General features: G+C 43.7%; 1 protein-coding gene across 3 annotated transcripts in view; it reads right to left on the minus strand.

Annotated features, from left to right (window-relative positions):
- Window positions 1-25,193, minus strand: part of OGDH (oxoglutarate dehydrogenase) — a 163,437-nt gene that overhangs the window by 102,572 nt on the left and 35,672 nt on the right. For all 3 annotated transcript variants that reach the window (XM_082253290.1, XM_082253289.1, XM_082253288.1), the window contains exon 3: window positions 86-274. In XM_082253290.1, coding sequence (XP_082109416.1) covers window positions 86-274 — 189 coding nt within the window. The remainder of the gene's footprint in view (window positions 1-85; window positions 275-25,193) is intronic.

Below are 25,193 nucleotides of genomic sequence, written 5' to 3' on the forward strand. Positions count from 1 at the left end.
GGAGGTCTCCTTTAATGACTATTTTACTATAATGTATATGTGAATAATAGATGTGCAAGAGCCAGAGAAGGGGCGGGAGACATACCTGGTAAGCACGGATGAGGGATTGCACAGCCAGATGATCTTCCACTAGCTTATCGATATTTGGCTGGCCCCTAATTAATGACTGTGCTTGGGTGAGTGCAGAAAGGCTGGTACCAAGTGGTGGGGGGCTCTGGTAAGCGGTTCCAGGTGCAGCACCGGCGTTGGCATTTCGGAAGAAGATGTCCCAAGACTGCAAAACAGCACACAGAAGTGTAAGCCAGCATTAAAAATAAACACAAAAAGGTTTGACATGCATAAAACAGCACAGGGACAAAATGGACACCTAATCTTTGAAGGGAACCAAGCAGACTATCAGTTGTAATGATAACCTGACAATAAAAAAAGGCAGACAGGCTTAAAGAAGACTCCAGAAAAAAATTTCTCTCCATTCATTTTGTTCAGGGGCGCAATGAAAGGCTATACTTACCCGATCCTTCAATCCTCCGGAAAGCAGCACTCCCCCACATCCAGCGGTGGACTTTTCCTGCCATCCTCACGTTCAGAGCTAGTCTATGGGCGTGATAATGTCAAGAACAGTCCATGCAACACACGCGCAAAGGGACAGGAGCAGCAGGGACTGGTCTTGCGCTCAGAGGATAGGTGGATTGAGTGAATAAATCTCCTCTCTCCCCACCCATAGACAAATGAGCAGAGAACCCTTGCAGTGCATTGGGGAAAAAATCCCAGAGTTCTTCTTTAATCATGATTAAAGCAAATCTAAAGTCAAAGCCTAAGGCCCCTTTCACACTTGTGGACCGTTCAGATCCGCCAGTGTCAGTTTTTCAGGCGGATCTGAACGGATGCCCCATGCATCTCCAAGGGGCATGGGATGTCAGCGGAGACATGTCCACTGACATCCGATCCGATCGGGTCCGTCAAATCTGGACGGATGGAAACCCTATTTTCCATCCGTCCAGCGGATCGGATCGTATGAGAACGGACAGGCGGTCCATTCTCATCCGATTCCCCCAAAGAGAACAGCAGGGACCTGACAGCTCTGTCTCTACACAGTGCTGAGACAGAGCTGCCATACGCCTGCTCAGCGGGGGATCGGCGGATCGATCCCCCCCCCCCGCTGAGAAAAACAGAGTCCGCTGACGGACTACCATGTGTGAAAGGGGCATAAAGTATATCTGAAGGAAAAAACTTTTTTTCCCTTTCAGAGTAGGGGAGGAATTAATACTGCGGTCAGTTTTTTTTTTTTTTCTTTAATGCCATCTGTGTATCATTAGGTACTTGATTTCCTGTCCTGTAGACCTAACAGGAATTGAGAGGATATCTTTCCAAAGTGAGGGAAATCACTTCAGGCAACGAACGGTACTGTCTAAAAAGGCAGTTCTAAAGGCAAAACTGAATTCAGATTTGGATCACTCTCACCACCAGGGAAAAAAAGTGATGTGACCCAAAATGTTGAGTTGCCACTAGAACAGAAGTAGAGGTGAAATCTTCCAGTGGGTACACTTGTTTCCGTGACAACTGTCTAAGAGGGGATTTTCCCCACTCTGGAAAGATATCCTCTTACTTCCTATTGAGTTTGCAGGACAGGAATTGCAGAAATCCCCTTAGGCCCCTTTCACACATACGGTCCGGTCCGTTTTTCATCCATCCGTTGACGGATGAAAAATGGACATCAATGCATCTCTATGTAAAAATGGATGACTACGGATGATCACCCGTTAACATCTGTTTTCATCCGCTTCCGTCAATGTCCGTTTTTTGGAACGATTGAATGCCCTATTTTTCATCCGTCAAAAAAATGGATCGGACGGAAAATGGATGTAAAACGGACAAACGTTCCGTTTTTCATCCGTTTTTGCATTGGTAGTGCATGTAAAAAAAACTGAAGAAAAAAGGTTGAAAAACGGATGAAAAACGGACACTATTGTGACTGAACTAAATGGACTGAATGTGTGAAAGGGGCCTTAATGAGGCACAGATGGCCAAAAAAAGAAACCTGACAGCATTTCAACCTCCCCCATTTTATCCAAACTGAGAAAAAAAAGTTTGGCTTTAGCTATACATGTATAAGCTTATTTAAGCAGTATTAAACCCGCAAAAAAAACAAAAAAAAAAACCACTAATATTTTGCAGCTTACCAATAATTAGATGTGGTGACTGCACAAGTTGTTTTAGGCTTTGTCTGGGATTTTTTATTTTATCATAAATTAAGAGTGGCCGTGCACAATAGGGAGAGTCCTTGAAGCCCTTCAGCTTCAACATATACTTGCAAATTATATGTATGCAGCCAAGCCCTTTATTTTTTTACATGAATAGGGGAAATTCTTTAATCCATCCTTTGCCTAGTCATGGGAGGTTTTTTACCAGTCTTTACCAGTTCTGTCTGTCACTGTTCAGGCAGATGGTGGACTGGCTGGCTCTGCCCAAATATCAGTCTCCCAAGAGCGTTTCCAGCAGGTCAGATATGACTAAATACCAAACCCTGTTGTCTGTAAAAACTAAAAAAGATCTTACCAGATCTTGTGTGATCAGATGCTTATAGACCCCAGATCTCTCCATAAAGAGTACCTGTCACTGCCTATTGCTGTCACAAAGGATGTTTACATTCCCTGTGACAGCAATAAAAGTGATATTTTTTTTTTTTCAAAAGCGATAGCGTAAAATAAAAAAATAATAATAAAAATTAAAAATTTAAGAGCCCCTGTGATCTCTCGCAAACGCACAAGATCCTCCCACACATGTGAGGTATCACCACGAACGTCAGATCCTGGGCAGTAATTCTACCACCAGACCTACTGTATAAATCTAAAGTGGTAGCCAGTAAAGACTTTTAAATGATCACCTTTGGATAGTACAATTTATGTTGTTTGTCGCTGTTGCACAGGCATGTGCAATTTTAAAGTGTGACATGTTTAGTACCTATTTACCAAAAAATTGGGTTATATATATTGTTTTTTTTTTTCTTTTTGCATTAAAATTCAGAAAAGTGTATATAAAAAAAAAAAAAAAAAATTGCGTTTGAAAAACCATTGCGGAAATACTGTGTGACATAAAAAAATTGCACCACACACCAGTTTTTTCTCTATGGCTTCTGCTTAAAAAAAAAAAAAAAAAAATATATATATATATATATATATATATATATATATATATATATATATAATATATATGTGTGTTTAGTGTGTGTTTAGTGTGTGTGTGTGTGTGTGTTTAGTGTGTGTGTGTGTGTGTTTAGTGTGTGTGTTTAGTGTGTGTGTGTGTGTGTTTAGTGTGTGTGTTTAGTGTGTGTGTGTGTGTGTGTGTGTGTGTGTGTGTGTGTGTGTGTGTGTGTGTGTGTGTGTGTGTGTGTGTGTGTGTGTGTGTGTGTGTGTGTGTGTGTGTGTGTGTGTGTGTAATATATACGCCTGATATAGATACTCTACTACTAGTGACTAGATTATTCTTGTTGCTTCATATCCATGTTTTCCACAAAACATATTCCCACATGGTTTATTATATTTGATAACTAATGGTACATCCTTGACCTCTGAGAAGATATAATCTGCTTTCTAAGTTCCTCTGTTGATCTGTTCCCCCCACCATTGCATCATTACTTTGTATAAATAGGGCATTCGAGGATTTTTCGATGCTCTATACCAGGGATCCTCAAACTACGGCCCTCCACCTTTTGCCGAACTTCACATCTCATGGGGAATTGTAAAACTCTGACATTCACAGACATGACTAGGCATGATGGAACTGTAGTTGCTGAACAACTGGAGGGCCATAGTTTGAAGACCCCTGCTCTATACTTTACAGCACTTCTGATACTTTTATACTGTTGAAATATTATTAAAAACAATTGAAACAGAAGCTTGCTGAGAGCCGGTTCACACTGGGGCGACTTGTCAGGTGACCTGGTCGCCTGACAAGTCGCCTGCCATAGATTAGCACTGGACCCGTTCTAATAGGAGCGACACAAGTCGCTCTGACTTAGAAAAAGGGTCCTGAGCTTCTTTGGGGCGACCTGGAGCGACTTGCATTGACTTCAATGATATGAAGTCCGTACCAGCCGCTCCGAGGTCGCGGCGCGAGCTGCGCATCGCAACCTCACAGGTCGCTCCGGCAAGTCGGGTGGCTGCAATGTGAACCGGCTCTAAATGCCTGCTAATAGCTTTTTTAAAGTGAGAGAAAGAACCTCCATATTGATCTGTGTTTAATAGTTAAAATAGAAAATGCTTTCTCTATGTGCTGTTCTTTTACAATCCTAAACTTGTGTGCACAATGCCTTTTTCAGTCTGTATACCTTAAATTTTTTGCTAAGTGGACATAAAACTGCTTTACTTCTCTTACATTTATAAAACGTTTTGTGGATTTAGGACGCTATTTTTCCCCATTTGTAAAATGTATGTACAATCTATCAATTCCTGCTGATCACAAACTGTGTGTGCATCCATCAATAAAATAAAGTGGAGAATCTTTTGTCAAGACAAGGAACTAAAAAGTGACATTCACTTGACTAATCGCTCAGTTTTGTAATTTTTTACTTCTACAGCAATCCAAGAATGAGGGCACAGCTATTTGGACATGATGGTGTTATCGCACATTACCGAGGCCTTTGCTTCAATATACTTTATGTGCTCACAATAGGAGGGGGGACAGGAACAGGGTGGAAGTTCCTTCCATGTTGCTTAATGTTGTCTAGCAAGAGTTCAACTGCCATTCACCCGCCCAAAAAAAAAAAAAAAATCCCCAGATAGACTGGCTCGTGTATCAAGTACATGAAAGATACAGTATCTGGTTATTAAACCATTTGGCTCAGTGACATTGAATTGTCAGCTTCAAATCATTTCCAATGCTACATAGCTAAGCTACTCAAGTATGAACAGCAGTTATAGACTTTGGCAGAGCAGCTTATTTCTGTTGCCCTGACAGACTTTACTTTGACCCTTAGGCTGGGTTCACATATATATGTGAATTGAATGCATTTTTATCCACATCCAGTTTGCATAATGTGAATGTGACCAGTTTTCAATGGAGTCGGTTCACACATGTGCAGGGCGCGGCCGTGGTGCGGTTTTGAAAAGGGTTCTGTGCGTTTTGGGGTCCGGTTGAGGCGAATTAAGATAAAAATTTGTACCTGAATCGGTGAATAGAAACGCACCAGATTCTGGATTGCAAACCGCAGCCACATGTGTGTGAACCCAGCCTTACCTTTAAAAACTATGCAATATGGACGTCTGTGATAACGCCCCAAGAGGAGGCGAAACGCGTCGACGCAATTTCCAGTCTACGTCAGAGCGGTACGTCACTTCCGGTGCGGTGGAACGCACGTCGTAACCACGGAGCTTCTCCCGAGCGCGCGCCACAACCAGGAAGGACCGCACTATATTTGTATTATATGCCTGCTGATACGCTGCTAAATGTGAGTATTTAATCTTTATTTGAGCAATAAACATTTTTATCAGATTTACACTATTGTGAGCATCCTCTCTCCATACATATGCATCGGGGTATTGAGAGCCATTGAAGGTACAGACACCTTGATCTGAAGGATTGCTGCAACTGGTTCCTTACTGGGACACAAGCTTTGTTGACCCTTTTCAGCTATACAGCTTAGGGGTCATCTTTGTCCGGTAAGTGGATACCCAAAGGGGGAGGATCGGCACCATTCACTGCACTGGAATGATAGCATGATTGTGCACTTTTCTCTTGGCACTGCAGCACTTTTTTGGGACTCATTTGGACTCTCTTTTTGATAATATTTGAGAAGTTATATTGCACTGATTGCATTTTGATTGGCAATATTTATTCACATCTCCTTCTTATGTATTATACCCAACCCAACTAGGGGGGGCATTGTATGTTTTTGCACATAAGCTCTTTTGCACAAAAACTTGCACAATTATTTGCACTAGTATTTGCACGGTGCACTTTAGGAGTTATTTTATTGTAGAAATTATTTATTTATTTATTCACGTTAATACCTATTTGCGCTGTGTTTTTGGTTTTGCAATTGAGAAATTTGGTTATTACCACAATTTGTGAACAGCTGCATTTTGGTTTAGCACAATTTGTATACCCATAGCGCGGTACACTTGCACTTTTACAATATGGATATTGGTTTTATTTTACAAACTGGGAAAGATATTTAAATAGATTCCATAAATAATTTATGTTTAAATGTTCACATATATAAACTTCAAGTTCCACACACCTTCTATACATAAAATTATTAAAAGCCCAACTACAAGTGTAGGCTTAGAGTTACTCATGATAGGGCTCCTGATAAGAGTCTACTAAAGCTGTCCATACACTGACTGAAATTTGGACAGTCCAGCAGAGACCTGGCTGAAAAAATAAAACAAAAAACGAACTAACTGTGTATAGGCAGCCTAACAGTTTGTCACAGAGAAGGACGGAATGGTATCACCAGGGACTTCTGATCTTTTATGATGTTATGAGATTTTGCTGTGGGAGTAGGAGCTGTGTGTGTGTGTGTAATTATATATGAGTGCAGTGCCACTGCAGGACAACAGCCTTGTGCTGTAAGGCCAACCATACACAGTTCGAATCTGTTTAGCAGGAACCGGCCAAGATTCGAAACAATGTGTGGGCAAGCTGAATGTACCAAGTTGATCGATCGATCGATCAACTTGGACTCAACCAGCCTGCCGGATTCACTTGCCATTATCACCAGTGATAATAAGCACTGTCTTTGTGTCTTCTCCCAACGGGGGTGACTTACACCCCCAAAAGACAATTTCTCAGCAGGAAGGATTATCTGTCAGTATCGCTTGTGTTGATGGGGGAATCATGCAAATTTCTGTCCTGCAAAGAAATTTGAAACGTCTATGGCCAGCCTTAATCTAGATTCTCACAATTGCATTTTGTGTGCCGCTTCTGTAGCTTCAGAAAAATGCAGGAAAGAGGTCAATGCGCCCAGGGCCGTCTTTAAGGCAGGGCAAAAGGGGCAGCTGCAATGGGCCCCATCATTGTTGTGGGGCCCAAAGCAGCTGCCTCATACTTGCCAACTATCCCTGTTTAAATTTCCTTAAAAGTTTTAGTCCCATAGCTGCCCAGCTCTGCCCAATTGCCATGTACAGATGACTCACCTGCAGACCCTGTGTTTACCTGCAAATAACCTGCAATGATATGTAAATTGTATAGCATTAATGTGTAAATAGCCGCGGACCAGCTGCATTGATATGTAAATAGAGGCAGCATTTATATGTATATCATGACACCCTGAGGTCATATCCACCTTCAATTCTGTTGAATGCTGCCCACCAGGGAGGTAAAGGCTTGAAAGTCATTAAGGTCATTAAGCCTACCATCAGCCTGTTCTGAACACAGGGGCGTAACTACAGGGGTTGCAATCGCAACCGGGCCCCAAGCTCCAGGGGGCCCATGCAGCTCCCCTGTACACCTGGATAGGAGGGGCGGCAGGGGCACCATGTAGAGAAATCACTGTCCTCCTTTTTCCTCCTGTAGCTGCAGGAGGAAAATGGAGGAGATTGGTTACTCTGTATGCTGCCCCCACCACTCCTCCTATCCACTTCACTTGTTTTCTGCTGTCTTTGGGCCCCTGTGTGCTTCCCTGGTCCCCCGCCCCTACTGTGCTGCCCCCCCCCCACTGTGCTCCCTCCCCTCTCCTGCTGGCTGCTGAAGGGGATGGTTCACAATAGATAACCAGGAAGGGGTAGGTAAATATGTCATCTACCAGCTCCTTCCTTTTCTGAATGGACAGAGTCATAGTCAGTGACATTGTAAAAAAATAAAATAAAATGATAAAAAATAATACAATTAAAATACCAAAAAATAAAAACTACTGACACCAGTGGGTGAACTTCCAGGATCGCAAAGGTCAAATCTGCGACCGGGGCCCTGGCATTCCACCACCATTGGGAGGCCCCAAGATAGCAGGAAGGGGGCCCAGTGCAGAACTTGTGAAAGGGCCCCGAAATGAGAGTAAAGGGCCCCAGGATCAGTGGGAAGAGCCCCAGGCTTGAAGGGAAGGGCCCCGGCCAGGGGTCCGGGGGGCCCTTCATGGTTTCTTGCACCAGGGCCCTGAAGGTTCTAGTTAAGCCTCTGTCTGAACAGGTAAGAAAATTGGAGGGGGAACCTTTTTTCAAAACACCATGGTGGCACAGCACCCTGAATTTTGGTGGATGTGAATACGCACATCTCAGCAGATGCGTGAAGGTGTCATTAACAATTAATGCCACTTCTGTGTACCAGGCAAAGGGAGGCACATTTCTGTGGTGTCAGGAAAGCAATTTTGAAGGTTTTCCTTACACAAGAAATGTGAATGCAGTCTAAATGTCTCAGTTACATTGGTGGTCAGTATAAATCTTCTCATTACATGGGGGCTTGGTGAAAAATCCTTTCATTCACACTAGTGGCCAGTGTAAATGTCCCCCTTACTTTGGTTGTCAGTGTAACTTCTTCATTACATTGGTGATCAGTGTACATTTCCCTTTACAGTGGTGGTAAGTGCAGAATTGCCCTTACATTAGTGGTCAGTACAAATCTCCTCAACAATGGTTGTCAGTGTAAACTCCTGCTTACATGGAGGTCATTGTATATTCCCCCTTACACTGGTGGTTGGTAAAAATGTTCCTATTACATTGGTGTCAGTGTAGAAATCCCTCTTTATATTGGTGGGGGGCGTAAAATCACCCATTGCATTGTGGTCAGTGCAAATTGCCCCTCACATTGGTGGTCAGTGTAGAATCTCCCCTCACATTGGTGGTCAGTGTAGAATCTCCCACTACATACTTGCCAAAGATTTCCTGCTTTGCTCTACATGATTCAGAATTTGCCACAGTGTACTGCCTCCTGACTAATCCCATCCCCCCACCACTGCCACTGATCCCATCTACCCCTCAGCATTGCCACTGATCACCCTCTTTCCCCAGCAATGCCTCTGATCCCAGGAGTCCTAGTATCCCTAGGAGTTTTCTATCTATTGATGGGTCCCCTCACCTCCCCAGTCCATGGTGTGCACCAAGAAACCAATCAGTGGGCAGAAATGATGTGCACTAACCTCTTACAACCCATTATTGATCAGTAAGGATGTCCAGTAACCTCTAGCAACCAATCAGTGAGCAGTAATAATATGCAGTAACCTCTAGTAACCAATTAGTGAGTGGTAAGGATGTTCAGTAACCTCTAGCAACCAATCAGTGAGCAGTGTTATTGTACAGTAATCTCTAGAAACCAATCAACAAGCAGTAGTCATGTGCTGTAACCTCGAGCAAAAAACAGTGAGCCATAGTGTGTGCTGTAACCTCTAGCAGTCAGTCAGTGAGCAGTAATGATACACTGTAACCTATTGCAATTGGTGCCTGATCTGATTAAGTAAACTGATTTTGAGTCTAGCTTCTGTTTATTGTATGTCTCAGAGAAGGTGGAGAGCGAAATTGCATGGAGGGCCCAAGAAAATGTTTGCCCAGGGTCCAATCAATATTAAAGACGGCCCTGACTGCGCCTTTTCCAAGATGCAGTTGCACTGCAAAAAGCACTGTGCGGTTTCATGCACCCAAAAACGTGCTGCATTCTCTAATATGTGGGGGAGCCTTTAAGAATTAATGTCACCCCACATGCCTGCAAAAGAGCAGTGGGTTTTGGGCGTGGGAACGTGTGCATTTTACACACTGTCCTGCACCTGCAAAAGTGTGAACCTAGCCTTATAACTGTTGCAAACCCCATAAATACACTGCTAGCAGGATGAAGTACTGGAAAGAAAGCCGAAGAAGCAGAGCTTTGGAAAAAACTGTATGGTTTAAATACCATCGCACAAATGGGTTTACGTGCAATATGTGCAACTGGATAAACTAAAAACGGACTGCTGCAAGTCAATGAAGAACACAGCAGGTTACGTTCAACATGTTTGAATAGAAATACTGAATTAAGTGAATAGAAAGCTGTATAATGCAGTCAGCTGTAACTTGATACATAGACTTACAGAGCTAGGCCCTTACCTCATTGTTTTTACCAAATATTGTCTCTGTTCTGTATTTTCAGCAAGTAAAGATCTGACTTTTGCCCAGGCAAGACTTTGCGGGCGAGCAAGTCAGCAAAATACTATTTCCTGTTCTGTTTGGGAACATACAGTTCTAGCATATCTGAAATCCCTCCCCAGGACAGCTATTAAAAGCAAAACAAACTTACTCCACCCCAGATCACTTTGTATCACATAGTATAGGATTGTATCACTAAAACTTAAAGTAGAATCCCAGCTTGCATTTGACTTTTAAATTGGGCCAATCTGGCTCAAAATAACTATTTTCATTACATTATTATGTGGCTGCTGTGTGTGTTGTATCATACGGCGCTATGTTCTGCAGCAGTACAGCTGACTTCCCATCTACTGCCAGAACACGTCTCTACCATTCAGGAGTGGCTTTGTATTTTTACCAATGAATACAAAGATTCTGCTGATTGGCCAAGGTGGAGAGGCAGGCAGGAGACATCTCAATTACCACCTTGGCCAATCAGAAGAATCCTTGTATTCATTGATAAAAATACAAGTCTTCTCCTAAATGGTGGAGAAGCATTCAGGCCGACTATTTTGTTATGGCAGCAGATGGGAAAGTCACAAGCATTGCTGCCAGCACACAGCGCTGCATACTGTATCTAGCTAATGCTACAACATTATGATACAGCGCACACATCGGCCATATATTAATGTAAAAGTTTGCTTGAGCCAAACTATTTAAAAACAAATTAAATGTCATTTAGGCTGCATTCACATGTCAGCGTTTGGATCGCGGGCAGAACCGCCGCGGTTCCGCCCGCTATCTGGAGATTATTGCAAATCGCGGGACGCCTAGCGTTGCCCGTTGATTTGCAATAGCCCCCCAAACGCCGAGCGATGTTGCCGCGATTTCCGCCTGCCGAATCGCGGCAACATCGTGCAAACAAAATCGCGGGACGCAATACGCTCCAAAGAAGTACAAGAGCTTCTTTGGAGCGTATTGCGTCCCGCGATTTTGTTTGCGCGATGTTGCCGCGATTCGGCAGGCGGAAATCGCGGCAACATCGCTCGGCGTTTGGGGGGCTATTGCAAATCAACGGGCAACGCTAGGCGTCCGCGATTTGCAATAAATCTCCGGATCGCGGGCGGAACCGCGGCGGTTCTGCCCGCGAACCAAACGCTGACATGTTAACGGAGCCTTAGACCCCGTTCACACAGGGGCGACGCTACTTGCTGGGGCGACCTGTGAAGTCTCGGTGCACAGCGTGCACCGCGACCTCGGCGTGACATGCACGGACTTCATATCATTGAAGTCAATGCAAGTCGCCTCCAGGTCGCCCCAAAGTAGTACAGGACCCTTTTTCTAAGTCGGAGCGACTTGTGTCGCTCCTATTAGAACGGGTCCTGTGCTAATCAATGGCAGGCAACCCAACGCGACTTGTCAGGCAACCAAGTCGCCTGAAAAGTCACGCTAGTGTGAATGGGGACTAAAGTGACACTAAACACACACTGTTTTATTTATATTTTATATTGCCCCTTCTAATTAGGATAGCACAGTAAATATTTTAATAAAAAAAAAAAAAAAAAAACACAACATCCAAGTACCTTTTTCCTGTCTCATGACCCAGATCTTTCCCAGCCTGTCTGCAGGGAAACATAAGCAGAAGGAGCTTCTAGTCCTCTGCTATCGGTCACATGTTCAAAATGAAAAAAAAAACAGCCTTTGGAATACAGAGTAAAAATAAATAATATCAATATACTGTTTTAAAGTAGCATACAAATATATATTTGAAATAAAATCTTTATTATTTTGTTGAAATAACATGGTGAGGGTGGATTTCTGCCAGTCACAGGCTGCGTCACGCCCCTCCAGCCTATGTCTTAGAATAAGAGGAGGTGAAGCCACCATTAATCTACATGTAATATCCAACCCGCATTGTCTTTAGCTATTTAGTGGGCATGAAGGAGGAGGGAGGGAGTGAGGCGTCATTTATCACTGTGTATACACCATGTGTGACTCAATAGTCCATGGATATGCAAACTGATGCCCTCCAGATGTTGCAGAACTACAAATCCAATGAGGCATAACAAGATACTGACAGCCACAAGCATAACACTGCAGAGGCATGAGGCATGATGGGACTTGTATTTTTGCAACAGCTGGAGGGCCACAGTTTGCATATCCCTGCTATAGTCAGACGTGATAGGGAGGAAATGCTCAGCATAGAAACTCCCTGAAAACTGAGCATGTGCAGAGTTGCCACCAAAGCTGCAAAACCCTTAGATCAACCAGGTTTTTGTTTTTTCAGAATACAAAATAGGAATATCCTAGTGACTAAGTAAGTATGAATAGCATGTAATACAATATTTAATATTTTTTATGATGTGGGTTTAGTGACACTTTTAAAGAGATGTAGGTTTTTTTTTTTTTTTTTCACAATCATACTTACTTAGGTGGATGCAGCATTGCTCCCCCAGCGCCTCTACACTTAGAATCGTGCGATCGAACACCGCCGATCGCTCAATTCTCACAGCTCCCTGAGCAGAGAGCTCCCGACTGTCAGTCAGCAGCTTTTTGCTCTGCCCTCTCCTCACTCACTGAAGTGCTTGCTGAGAGGCTGAGCCAGGTGTCGATCCAGACATGTGGGCAGATACTGACTCCATGGTCATGATAACACCTGAGCCTGGACCCGCTCGGTGGTGTCAGCAGAGAGTGGACCTCAGCCTGCTCTCTACTGACACAAGGTCACAGAAGTGCAAAACGAACTGCACTTCTGTGATCCACAGGAGAAGTACAGCCAAATGAGCTTCAAACTTGCGATTCCCCCCTTCAACACAGCAAGTGCACTTCTTTACAACTAATGTGCCCATACATGGATTGAAATTCGGACAATCCCCGCTGAACTGACCATATTTTGATCCATGTATGACCAGATTTATTCCCTCTTCTAGCCATTCCACATGACACATATTTCACAAACTTAATACATTGTGATTGGCAGCAGTTGTGTGTGACATTTACTAGCTTTATCAGAGGGTTTTTCCTTGTTCCTCCTCCAGATCTCAGTGCGACGTGTAGCAATTAAAAGATGTCACATGACTGTGGTATGTGGATTATTGGGGTACTTATTTTGATGTGTAAGAGATTTTATTTCAGTGTGGGAAATGAGGATACTATGAAGTGGACATTCTGGGTTTAATAACGCTTTAAGGTCCAATTGAGCTTTTAGATCGACTAAATACATCTTGGGGGCATCAAAACAAACTATGTTACAACTCTTAGTTTGTTTTCTGGCAAAGCTGTCACCACCTGAGAAGTAAAGCTTGTCCCCCTTGCTCTCTGTAGGAAAACAGTGGTTTCTGCAGAGATTGGAAATGCTCTGCCCCTCTGCTGAGTCAGAGACAGAGCTCTCCAATCACAGCATGAGCCCTGCTGATTGCTTTGCCAATTCTCTGACTCAAAGGGATGTGAGTTTAACTTTTACTGGGAAGCCACTTCTTCCCCAAAGAGAGCAGGGGTGCTAACTATACAGCTACTGGTTGGGGACAGGTTTTTCTATGCAGGCTGTAGCTCAGTTGGAGTCCTCCTGCTCAGCAGGGAATCTGTCTGCTTATCTCTGCTGAGCACGGGCTGTTTATACAGAGCAGACACAGACACAGCCTATATTAAAAAAGAATAGCGCGCAAATGCAAAAGAAATTACTACCAAATCTGAAGAGAGTCCATAAATAAAAATGGGGGTTTGGTCCCACCATATGGCCATATCGTGCTCAAGCCCACTACTGCGTCAAAGTACCCCATTATCAGTGGGTCCTACACTATCCATGAAAAAGACACAGCCTGCTCTCCTCTATGGGTGATCAGATGTAAACAGACCAGCTGTCCGTTTACACCCAACTGCCATCCAAGCTGATCCGCCATATGGATAGGGAACGGATGCCCAGCCGTCTATTTTTAGCGGATCGGATGTCCATGGACTTATGTGTCCATTGACACCCATAGATTCATAGAGGAGACTGGAGGGTCCAATCTTGGATGCCTGAAAAACTGACAGAGGACCTGATTGGTCGGCTTGTGCGAAAGGGGCCTTAGAAAGAAATCGATAAGACATTAAACACCTTATGTTTCAAAGCACCAAGAATGCACTGTGCTGATTTAAATGAAAGGTCCTTCTGGGCTTTAATTAAGCAAAATGAGCTATTCTGCAATCAGAAATGTGCCCTTGTTATTAATAGGTCTTCAAAGTACAGATTTAAGTACCTGGTTGTTACATATATCGAAGCTCTTTTCTTTTAAAATAATGCATGGAATGGCAATTCATCTCCCCCTACTGTAAACCTTGTAACTCTGCAATCTCTATGTCACCTTGGACCACTCCCTCTTGCCGACTGGGATTACAGAACTAGCAATTCCACTGCAAGTCTCCTAACTTTCAGATGGTACGTGGCAACCTAACACATAAAGCCATAAACAACCTAATTGCACCATGTGGATTGAATTTATTGAAAGGGGTACACTGATGGGTACCTCTAGGGTGATGGGCATACAGGCACAGTGCAAATGCCCTTTGGCAGATCAATGCTGTTAGGTCAGTGTAAGAAGTCTAAAGGTTCTTCAACATGTCACATCCTCAAAATGTCTTCCTTGGCTTTGTGCTGGTCACAAGAACTGACGCTCCAAAGCAAACTGTGATTACAATAGTAATACTCTAATAACCATGGAGAGCAAGCTGATCTTTTTGACTGCAGTAAGCACACAGGAATGCAGCTTGTTCTGCCTGGGTGTGTTCACCACAAGTAAATAACAGGCCTGCATGGAAAATGTACAGCTCCTTAGGTGAATAGTGATCCTTGCAATGAACATGCACTGTGGTGTCAGACTTTAGGGCACACACATTACCGTACAGCAAATTTATACCATGACCACATCTACTTACTGTATTTTCTGGCGTATAAGACTACTTTTGAACCTCAAAAAAATCCCCCAAAAATGGGGGGTCGTCTTATACGCCGAGTATAATATCTCCAAGGTAACCTAAGTATAAGTATTACTGGTAGATGTAATCTCTCAAGATGCTGGCTGTGTGGGAATCCTGTACCGGTATACCGTATGTACCATAACTTTGGCTCAGTGCGGTACACTGTATGTAGCCGATCAGGGAGAGCGATGTATTCTATTACTGAATGCAAAGCCTGCTCGGATTGGCGGAGTAACATCAGCCCGCCTTTCTGACTCTGCCAATCCAAGCATGCTTTGCATTTAGAAATAGAATACATCGCTCACTGTGATTGGCTCAGCGCGGTATACTGTATGTAGCCGAAGCTACGGTACATACGGTATACCAGTACAGTATTCCCACACAGCCAGCGTCTTGAGATTACATCTACTGGTAATACTTATACTTAGGGTACCTTGGTGATATTATGAGAGATGGGGTACCTTGGAGATCTATGAGAAATCTGATGTTTTTCAATGGTGTTGCCTTGCTTCGGAAGGGGGGTAGTCTTATACAGGGAGTATAGCCCAAAACCTATGTTTTAACTTGTAAATTAGGGGGGTCGTCTTATACGCCGGAAAATACGGTACCTTTCTAAACTGTTCCAAAATAACACAGATGATGAGAACATCCTGCCTACAAAGGCCAGAATGTGTGTGTGGTGCAGTCCGTATTCATGACCCCATGAGTGTGCATTACACATGCAGTTATCATTGCAAACAATAGAAATTCAATGCAGTCACAAGGTGATAAGGGTCACCACAAACACAACCTGCACAATGTTTCATGCCCCAAGTAAGATGGGTAAAGCAAAGACATGTTTGGGTCCCCAATGTCTACCATACACATGCAATTCAAAGAATCTGCTGAAAGGCCAGTCTATAAATACAAACACCCTTGTTACAATGTCACATTAAAGACCAGAGGTCGACTAAAGAGTGAATTCCCTTCTACCACTAACATGAGTCCAGACTATTTTAAGAATCCTGGTAAGTCATGAGAAAGCGTAAGGGTGGGGGGAGGGGGGGAATGTAAGGGGTGAAGGATTCAGATGCACTAGGACTGTGATTACAGTCAGTTTACTCATGAGCGATTACACATCTTAACCAGCTAACTCCCAGGAATAAACAGCAATACCAAACAGAACTACAGCTGTATTTCTCAGTGAATAATACACATAGAAAGGGTTAAATAATCATTTCCGCTTCTATTGTGGCTCTGCTTGGTGTTGCTGAGTGACATTAAGACACTGGGGACACTGTGTCCTTTCATTCAGTTGACATGCTGCTACATGTGATTTCCTGTGCCCTCCCCTGCCGATTTTTCCATGAATGCAGTGAACCCGCCACCCAGGTACAATTTATTTCCATGACCATTGCAGGACAATGAAAACCTCAGTTATTGGTATAATTACCTATATTGTGCATTGTGCACTTTTAATCTTCCAAAAATAATAACTGCCCCTTTGAATTAAAGGACATTCATTTCTCATAAACACATTCGTTTCAGGTAACATACTTATGAACAGAACAAAAACCTATTGCTCAGTTACTTAGCATGTGCCATAGTGAGAGGATCAATTTCCAGACACACGTATGCAAACTCATGTCAAACACACGTGCTGGGATCACGTGACTGTCACTCCAGACTCTATCTCTATTCTGGAACCTGTTCATGTTAAAACGTCACAGATAACACAAGTCCTGTGGGCAATGAACGCAAGAACAGCCCATATAACTACTTTGTGTCGTGACCTTCAGGCACTGCCATCTAAAAGCTTCCCCTGAAATGTAACCGGTCAATTACAGAGTAAAAATTCCATTATTTTATATCTGTATATTATAGAACTCATTACAAACTAGGTCACTGTTTCTTCATTTTAGGGTAATGGGCAGAGTTAGGGCTCTTTCACACGGGCGTTCCGATCAGATCCGCCTGTCAGTTTTTTAGGCGGATCTGATTGGATGCCCCATTCAGCCCTATGGAGCAGCGGATGTCAGCGGTTACATGTCCACTGACACCCGCTGCCATCCGCATCCGATCCTGTCCGTGAAATCGGGACGGATGGAAACCCTATTTTACATCCGTCCAGGGGATTGGATCGAATGGGATCGGATGAGAGCGGACAGGCGGCCTGCTCTCATCCGATTCCCCATAGAGAGCAGCGGGGCTCTGACACCTCCCTCCCCGCACACAGTGCGGAGACGGAGCTGTCATCTGCCGGCTCAGCGGGGATCGATCCGCCGATCGGAACGGAATGCTGACCGTGTGAAAGGGGCCTTAGGCCCCTCAAACGGTGTAACATTAAAAAACCCTACCTCCTGAAAATTCCCTACCCTCGTCACTTACTGTCATATACGTGATGGAACAGCTGAGCAGCTTAGCATTGCGCATGCTCGAAGGTCCGGAGGGTAGGGAATTTTCACAGTAGTGTGTGTAACGTTACACCGCCTCAGCTGTTGCCGCAGTTACATTAAAACCTCTCCGCTGCAACATGAAATCATCTCCGCTCCTACCCCTGTCACTTCCCTGATCTCGGCTACTAAATGTAAAAGCGGCGGGTGTATGAAAATATAAATCACAGAGATCTCTGCTACGTGATTTATATTTTTATAGACCCGCCGCCGCTTTTACATTTAGTAGCCGAGATCAGGGAAGTGACAGGGGTAGGAGCGGAGATGATTTTATGTTGCAGCGGAGATGTTTTAACCACTTAAGCCCCGGAGGATTTGGCTCCAAAACGACCAGGGGGTATTTTGCGATTCGGCACTGCGTGACTTTAACGGACAATTGCGCAGTCGTGCGACGCTGTACCTAAACGAATTTGGCGTTTTTTTCCCACAAACAGAGCTTTCTTTTGGTGGTATTTGATCACCTGTGCGATTTTTTGATCATGCGCTATAAACAAAAAAAGAGCGTAAATTTTGCAAAAATAACAATATTTTTCACATTTATTTATATGAAATTCCCCCCCCAAAAAAAATGTAAAAATCTAAATTTTTTAACATTTTCGGCCAATTTGTTTTATGCTACCTATGTTTGGTAAAAAAAAAAAAAAAAAAAAAAATCGCAAAAAGCGTATTTTGATTGGTTTGCGCAAAGGGATTTACTTTTACTAACAAAGGGAAAGATTTTTGTCATTTTTGTTGTTTTTTTTTTTTAACACGTAATGGCAACGATCTGCGATTTTTTTGCGGTACTGCGACATTGCGGCGGACAGATTGGACCCTTGACTGACATTTTTGACACTTTTGGGGTTACTAGTGACATTTCTACAGTAATCAGTGCTATATATATGCACTGTTACTGTAAAAATACACTGGTAGTGAAGGGGTTAACTTTATTTGAGAGGGAGGGGCTGTGTGTGTCCCTAGGGGCGTGCTTTCTACTGTGATTGGCTGTGGCTTCAGCTGTAAGAACGGTGATCAACGGTTCTACATAGTAGAACCGTATGATCATCTCTCATACACAGTGGAGAATGACAGGCAGCTTGTTTACACAAGCCGCCTGACTTTCTCCCTCTCCCCCGCCGATCGCAGAGTGGCCGGCGGACATCGGGTCCGCCGGTCACACGCGCGGGGGGGGGTCCGTGACCACGCGGGGGCGCGCGCTCGCTCGCTCCCTAGACCCTCACAAGCAAGCGACGTAGACCTACGTCAGTTTGCCTGTGAGGGGCTGACCGCCGACGTAGATAGTCGTGCGGCGGTCGGCAAGTGGTTAATGTAACCACGGCAACAGCTGAGGCGGTGTAACGTTACAACACACTACCGTGAAAATTCCCTACCCTCCGAGCATCCGCAATGCTAAGCTCCTCAGCTGTTCAATGACGTAGGTGCACCGGAAGTGACAAAGGGTAGGGAATTTTCACGGGTATGGTTTTTTCACGGAACACCGGCAGTGAAGAGGTGATATGTCACCTCCTCACCAGCTGTTTTAACCCCTAAATGCCGCACTACAATGCATCGTGGCTGGTTGAAGAAAGACCCCATTGCGGGTGGTAGTGCGACAGGAAATATACAGTTATGCTCATAAGTTTACATACCCTGGCAGAATTTATGATTTCTTGGCCATTTTTCAGAGAATATGAATGATAACACAAAATCTTTTCTTTCACTCATGGTTAGTGTTTGGCTGAAGCCATTTATTATCAATCATCTGTGTTTACTCTTTTTAAATCATATTGACAACAGAAACTCCCCAAATGTCACTGATCAAAAGTTTACATACCCTGGTGATTTTGGCCTGATAACATGCACACAAGTTGACACAAAGGGGTTTGAATGGCTATTAAAAGGTAACCATCCTTACCTGTGATCTGTTTGCTTGTAATTAGTGTGTGTGTATAAAAGGTCAATGAGTTTCTGGACCCCTGACAGACCCTTGCATCTTTCATCCAGTGCTGAACTGACGTTTCTGGATTCTGAGTCATGGGGAAAGCAAAGGAATTGTCAAAGGATCTGCGAGAAAAGGTAGTTGAACTGTACAAAGAAAGGGATATAAAAAGATATCCAAAGAATTGAGAATGGCAATCAACAGTGTGGAAAATGAGGAGTTCTGTTGAAACCAAACCACGGTCAGGTAGACCAACCAAAGTTTCAGCCAAAACTGCCAGGAAAATTGTTTTGAATGCAAAGAAAAACCCACAAATAACTTCAGGCAAAATACAGGACTCTCTGAAAACATGTGGTGTGGCTGTTTCAAGATGCACTTGAAGAAAGATGGGCTGCATGGTCGAGTCGCCAGAAGAAAGCCATTACTAAGCAAATGCCACAAAGAATCCCGCTTACAATACGCTAAACAGCGCAGAGACAAGCCTCAAACCTTCTGGCACAAAGTCATTTGGAGTGATGAGACCAAAATTGAGCCACAACCATAAATGTTACATTTGGAGAGGAGTCAACAAGGCCTACGATTAAAAGGTACACCACTCCGTGAAACACGGAGGTGGATTGCTGATATTTTGGGGTTGTGTGAGCTACAAAGGCACAGGAAATTTGGTCAGAATTGATGGTAAGATGAATGCATTATGTTATCAAAATATACTGGAGGAAAATCTGCATTCATCAGCCCGGAAGCTGCACATGGGACGTACTTGGACATTCCAACATGACAATAATCCTAAACACAAGGCCAAGTCGACCTGTCATTGGCTACAGCAGAATAAAATGAAGGTTCTGGAGTGTCCATCCCAGTCTCCTGACCTCAATATCTTTGAGCCACTCTGGGGAGATCTCAAACGTGCAGTTCATGCAAGACATCCCAAGAATTTACAGGAACTGGAGGCTTTTTGCCAGGAAGAATGGGCAGCTTTACCATCTGAGAAGATAAAGATCCCCATCCACAAATACCACAAAAGACTTCAAGCTGTCACTGATGTTAAAGGGGGCAATACACTGGGGTATGTAAACTTCTGATCGGGGTCATTTGGGTAGTTTCTGTTGTCATTACGATTTAAAAAGCGTAAACACAGTTGATTGATAATAAATGGCTTCAGCCAAACACTAACCATGAGTGAAATACATTTTCTTGTTTTATCATTCATATTCTCTGAAAAATGGCCAAGAAATAATAAATTCTGCCAGGGTATGTAAACTTATGAGCACAACTGTAATTCCAGCATGGTTTTACTTCCCACCAACTGCTAGAGTAAATGAGCCCTTACATATTTGCTCATAAACAGCATGATGCCAATCAGTTTGGTCAGCAAGGTTACTTGGCTACATTTGCTATTTCAATTTAACAAAACTACAATAAAAGAAGTATAGGCCTTGCCTACAGTAATCGGATTCCAAGCACTAATGCAGAATAATGGATTAAAGCAAATAGAAGGAAAGATGCTATGGTCAATGTCCCCCCTTTATTAAATTTCCCCCAGTTTTACAGGCTTCCTCCTGCAGCAAGAATTGAATAAAGAATAAATAAATGGTTAACAGCTGCATGTTAAAACCAATGACCCAACCCCTCTTGGAAGTGGCTTTCCCTGTTCAGACTGGATCTCTGCCAGCCACAGATGACGTGCTATTTATTCCAGCAAGAACTGGCCTGTACTGAGTGACTTCTAACCCTCTGTGCCAGCAGGAAGACTTTCAGTGTTCTCAGATGAACCAAAGGCACAACCACTATACCAGCTACCGGGACACGCTTAGTCCAGCAACCATCTGAGATTTAGCCACTCTCTTGTTTTTGAACAGCTGCTATAAAGCTAAAACATGAAATCTGACTGAGAGCTGCATACCATGTTCCTTTGCTCTAATTTAACGTTGAAGTTTATTTTGCTTATATTTTGTCTTTCCTTGTTAGGTCAATCTGGTAACACCAACATGTTCATGCCATTTTTAAACCACTTCACCTCTGGAAGGTTTACCCCCCTTCCTGACTAGGCCTTTTTTTTTTTCGATACAGCACTGCATTACTTTAACCGACAACTAAGCAGTCATGCAACACCGTTTCTTACAAATAGAGCTTTCTTTTAGTGCCGGGTCACACATGTGCGATGCGGGAAGCCTGTTCCCACATCGCAAACGCACATCTGGCAGTTCACACTGCCATATGTGATACGCAGGGGGTGTTAATGAAATGTTAACGACACCCCCAGTTTGATCGCATATCGCAGTGCGATCTGACAGTTCGCACAGGATCGGATCGCACAAGTGTGAACCACTGTGCGATCCGATCCTGATGCGGCTGAAAAAAAATGCCTCATATGCGACTTTTGTGCGGGTGCAGTGCGAATTTAGCCATACAAAGTGTATGGCTGGATTCGCACTGCACATCCGATCGCATTTAATGAAGGAGCAGTGCGCTCCGATATTACATGCGATCACCGCACACGCGGAAGTGTGAACCGGCACTTAGTGGTATTTGATCACCTCTGCATTTTTTTTTTTTGCACAAAAAACGACCGACAACTTAAAAAAAAAAAAAAAAAAATTATATATAATTTTACTTTTTGCTCTATAACACATTCAATAAAAAAAATGTAAACAATCTAATTTCTTTATTAATTTAGGCCAATATGTATTTTGCTACATATTTGTGGTAAAAAATCCCAACAAGAGTATACTGACTGGTTTGAGCAAAAAAGTGATAGCATCTACAAACTATGGAATATTTTTTTTTTTTTTTACTAATAATGGCGGTGATCAATGAGTTATGGTGGGACTGCGATTTTGCAGTGGACAAATCAGACGCCAAAAAACGTTTGAGACTTTTTGGGGACCGGTGACACTGATACAATGATCAGTGATAAAAATATGCACTGTCACTGTACTAATGAGACTGGCTGAGATGGGGTTAATGTCAGGGGCGATCAAAGGGTTAACTATGTGCCTAGCTAATGTTTTAGTGTAGTGGGGGAGGTGCTTTTACTAGTGGAAGACATGGATCGGGGTTTCTGTTTTACAGAAACACAGGATCCATGTCTTCTGTACTGACAGAATAACAATCTGTCTTGTTTACATAGACAAACTTGCATTCTGTCAGTGTACCGAACGATCAGCGGGTGTCGGCGGACATTGGATCCACAGGATCCGCTAATCAGTTCCCGCTGTGTAACCGCCGCTAGCGCGCTCATGCCCAAAACCGAGGAGTCCAGAATCCCATATAAATGCGTGATCCTGCAATGCGCAGCCACCTTGCAGCATTCAATCCGCATTGCGGCGGTCTGCAAATGGTTAAATAATGCACGTTGTCATACCTTATTTTAGATCAAGTAAAAGTAATCACTGGGTCGCTGTGCTTCTTTATGCAATACAAAAGGCTGATTGGAGGGGCAAGCAGGGTGCTGTACATAGCATCCTGAAAACATCACAGCACCCTGCCTCAGTACTTATCTAAGGAGCACTCAGCTTTAAAGCAAGCAGTAGGGTGGCTCTTAGAAGAAGTTATGCAAAACATTTCTTGAGGAGTTATATCAGCCTGGAGTGGATGATACTACGCAGACTGCCCAAGGTTAACGATCGCATGTGATGTTGAGCCTCTGATTTGTCTTAATTAGGAGCACTAAGGGCTCTTTCACACGGGCGGTCCGATCAGAGCCGCATGTCAGTTTTTTAGGCGGATATGATCGGATCCTCCATGCAGCTCTATGGGGCAGCGGATGTCAGTGGAGACACCTCCGCTGACACCCGCTGCCATCCGCATCCAATCCTGTGCGTGAAATCTGGACGGATGGAAACCCTATTTTTCCATCCGTTCAGTAATCGGAGCGGAGCGGATCTGATGAGAGCGGACAAGCGGTCCGCTCTCAACCGTTCCCCCATAGAGGGCAGCGGGTGCTGAGACACCTCCCTCTCCGCTCTGCAAGCGGAGACGGAGCTGTCATCCGCCGGCTCAGCGGGGATCGCGGATCGATCCCCGCTGAGCAACACGGATCCGCCTACGGAGGCGGACCGTGTGAAAGAGCCCTTTATGTAATTTCTCTCTGCTGCTTCGTTTCTGGTGACAGGCGAAAGCTCTAGCTGATTGGCAGCCTCAGCTCTGTTCCTGTGTAAAGGGGGTGTTTCCCTTCCCTCCAATCACCTCAGAGCTTTCCTCACTTAGCTCTGCAGTGTGTAACTTCAGCTCTCCTCCCCCATTTTTTCTCACAGTTCATACAAGCTATATCAATCCTGGACTTTGAACGGATGAAGAAAAAAGAAGACTCGCAGATAAAAAGATACAACTTATGTAGGAGGCTTCACTTCTTCGCTGTGTATCACCTGATGCTAGTCACTTCACTGGGCATATATAAGGGTTTACAACCACTTTAAGTGTTGTGTGTATTTTACATGCACTTTTGTTTGTACACTTAGGTGTTATGGTGCACCACTGAGGACATCTTATTAGCTACCATTGGCAACAGCTCCACTTTCCTCTACTAGCTACCTCCAAAACTACCATAAAGACTGTACAGTCCACAATAGAGGAGAACGTTTACCATTGTAAAACCTAGATGTATATATTGGCACTTTATAGGGGTTATTGCTTTTCAAAGACAATAAAGCTCTGTAGCCGGTTTTATCACCCATACATTAGTAGAGACTTACAAAGTAGAAGTTATTGTGTTTCAGCTTGTTTAAACCAGTTTCCTACATTATCATTGTACAAGGAGATACTCAAAGTCAACAGAGTAGATAAAGCGCTATACCTCACTGTGTAACACTGCAGAATCTGTAACCTTTAGCATTAAAAGATTATGTTCTCAAAAAACAGCAAAGAATTCAACAGCCTAAGAGCCGGTTCACATAAGAGCAACCCGACTTGCCGGGGCGACCTGTGAAGTCGCGGTGCACAGCGCGCAGCGCGACCTCGGAGCGGCATGCACAGACTTCATATCATTGAAGTCAATGCAGGTCGCCCCAAAGTAGTACAGGACCCTTTTTCTAAGTCGGAGCGACTTGTGTCGCTCCTATTAGAACGGGTCCAGTGCTAATCTATGGCAGGCGACCCACGGCGACTTGTCAGGCGACCAGGTCGCCTGACAAGTCGCCCCAGTGTGAACCGGCTCTGAATATGACCCTCTGACAAAGATCAATAATCACAATATACTATCAGATGGGCATGAAACTTGGAAAATATTAGGCCAGCTCTACATGGTAACATTTCTTACTTCTTTCACTAAAAATTGGTCACAGATCTTTTTCCCTAAAACTGGCCATAGACTGTTTTTTTTTTTTCAGCCAGAGGGCCCAAGTTCCAAAATCCACAAAAACAAATTCCCCATTTAAAAATGCTGCGTTGTGACAGTAGGACCTGCCACTTTCAGAATATACTGATCAGCAACGATAGTCAAGCTTCTTTGGTGGAACAGGAACAGCCATACACTGATCAAAATTCAGCCGGTTCGATCTGTCCACTCAGTGAGCCAGTTTAAAGATGATCTCCAGGTTTACTTTCACTTTAAAAAGTTCATTTGGGAAAAGCTGACCCAAACAAACTATTTCCTTCACTAACGTGCATCCACTGAGTGCTCTGTATAAACTGTATGTAGACAGACATACATACATACATACATACTACATACTACATAGTGTGCCGCACTGTTTTTTTTTTTTTTGGGTGTGAGATGAGACTTTCCAGTCTCACAGCTAGAACGAAATAGAGTCGGCTTGAGCGGCACTCAGCCTTTCATAGGCAGCTTTGTATTCTATCAGTGAATACAAAGCAGCCTCTGATTGGCCAAGTGGGAGATCATGACTTCATCAGCCCTACTCT

Source organism: Pelophylax lessonae (assembly GCF_965119305.1).
Source record: "Pelophylax lessonae genome assembly, chromosome: 4".
Classification (NCBI taxonomy): domain Eukaryota; kingdom Metazoa; phylum Chordata; class Amphibia; order Anura; family Ranidae; genus Pelophylax; species Pelophylax lessonae.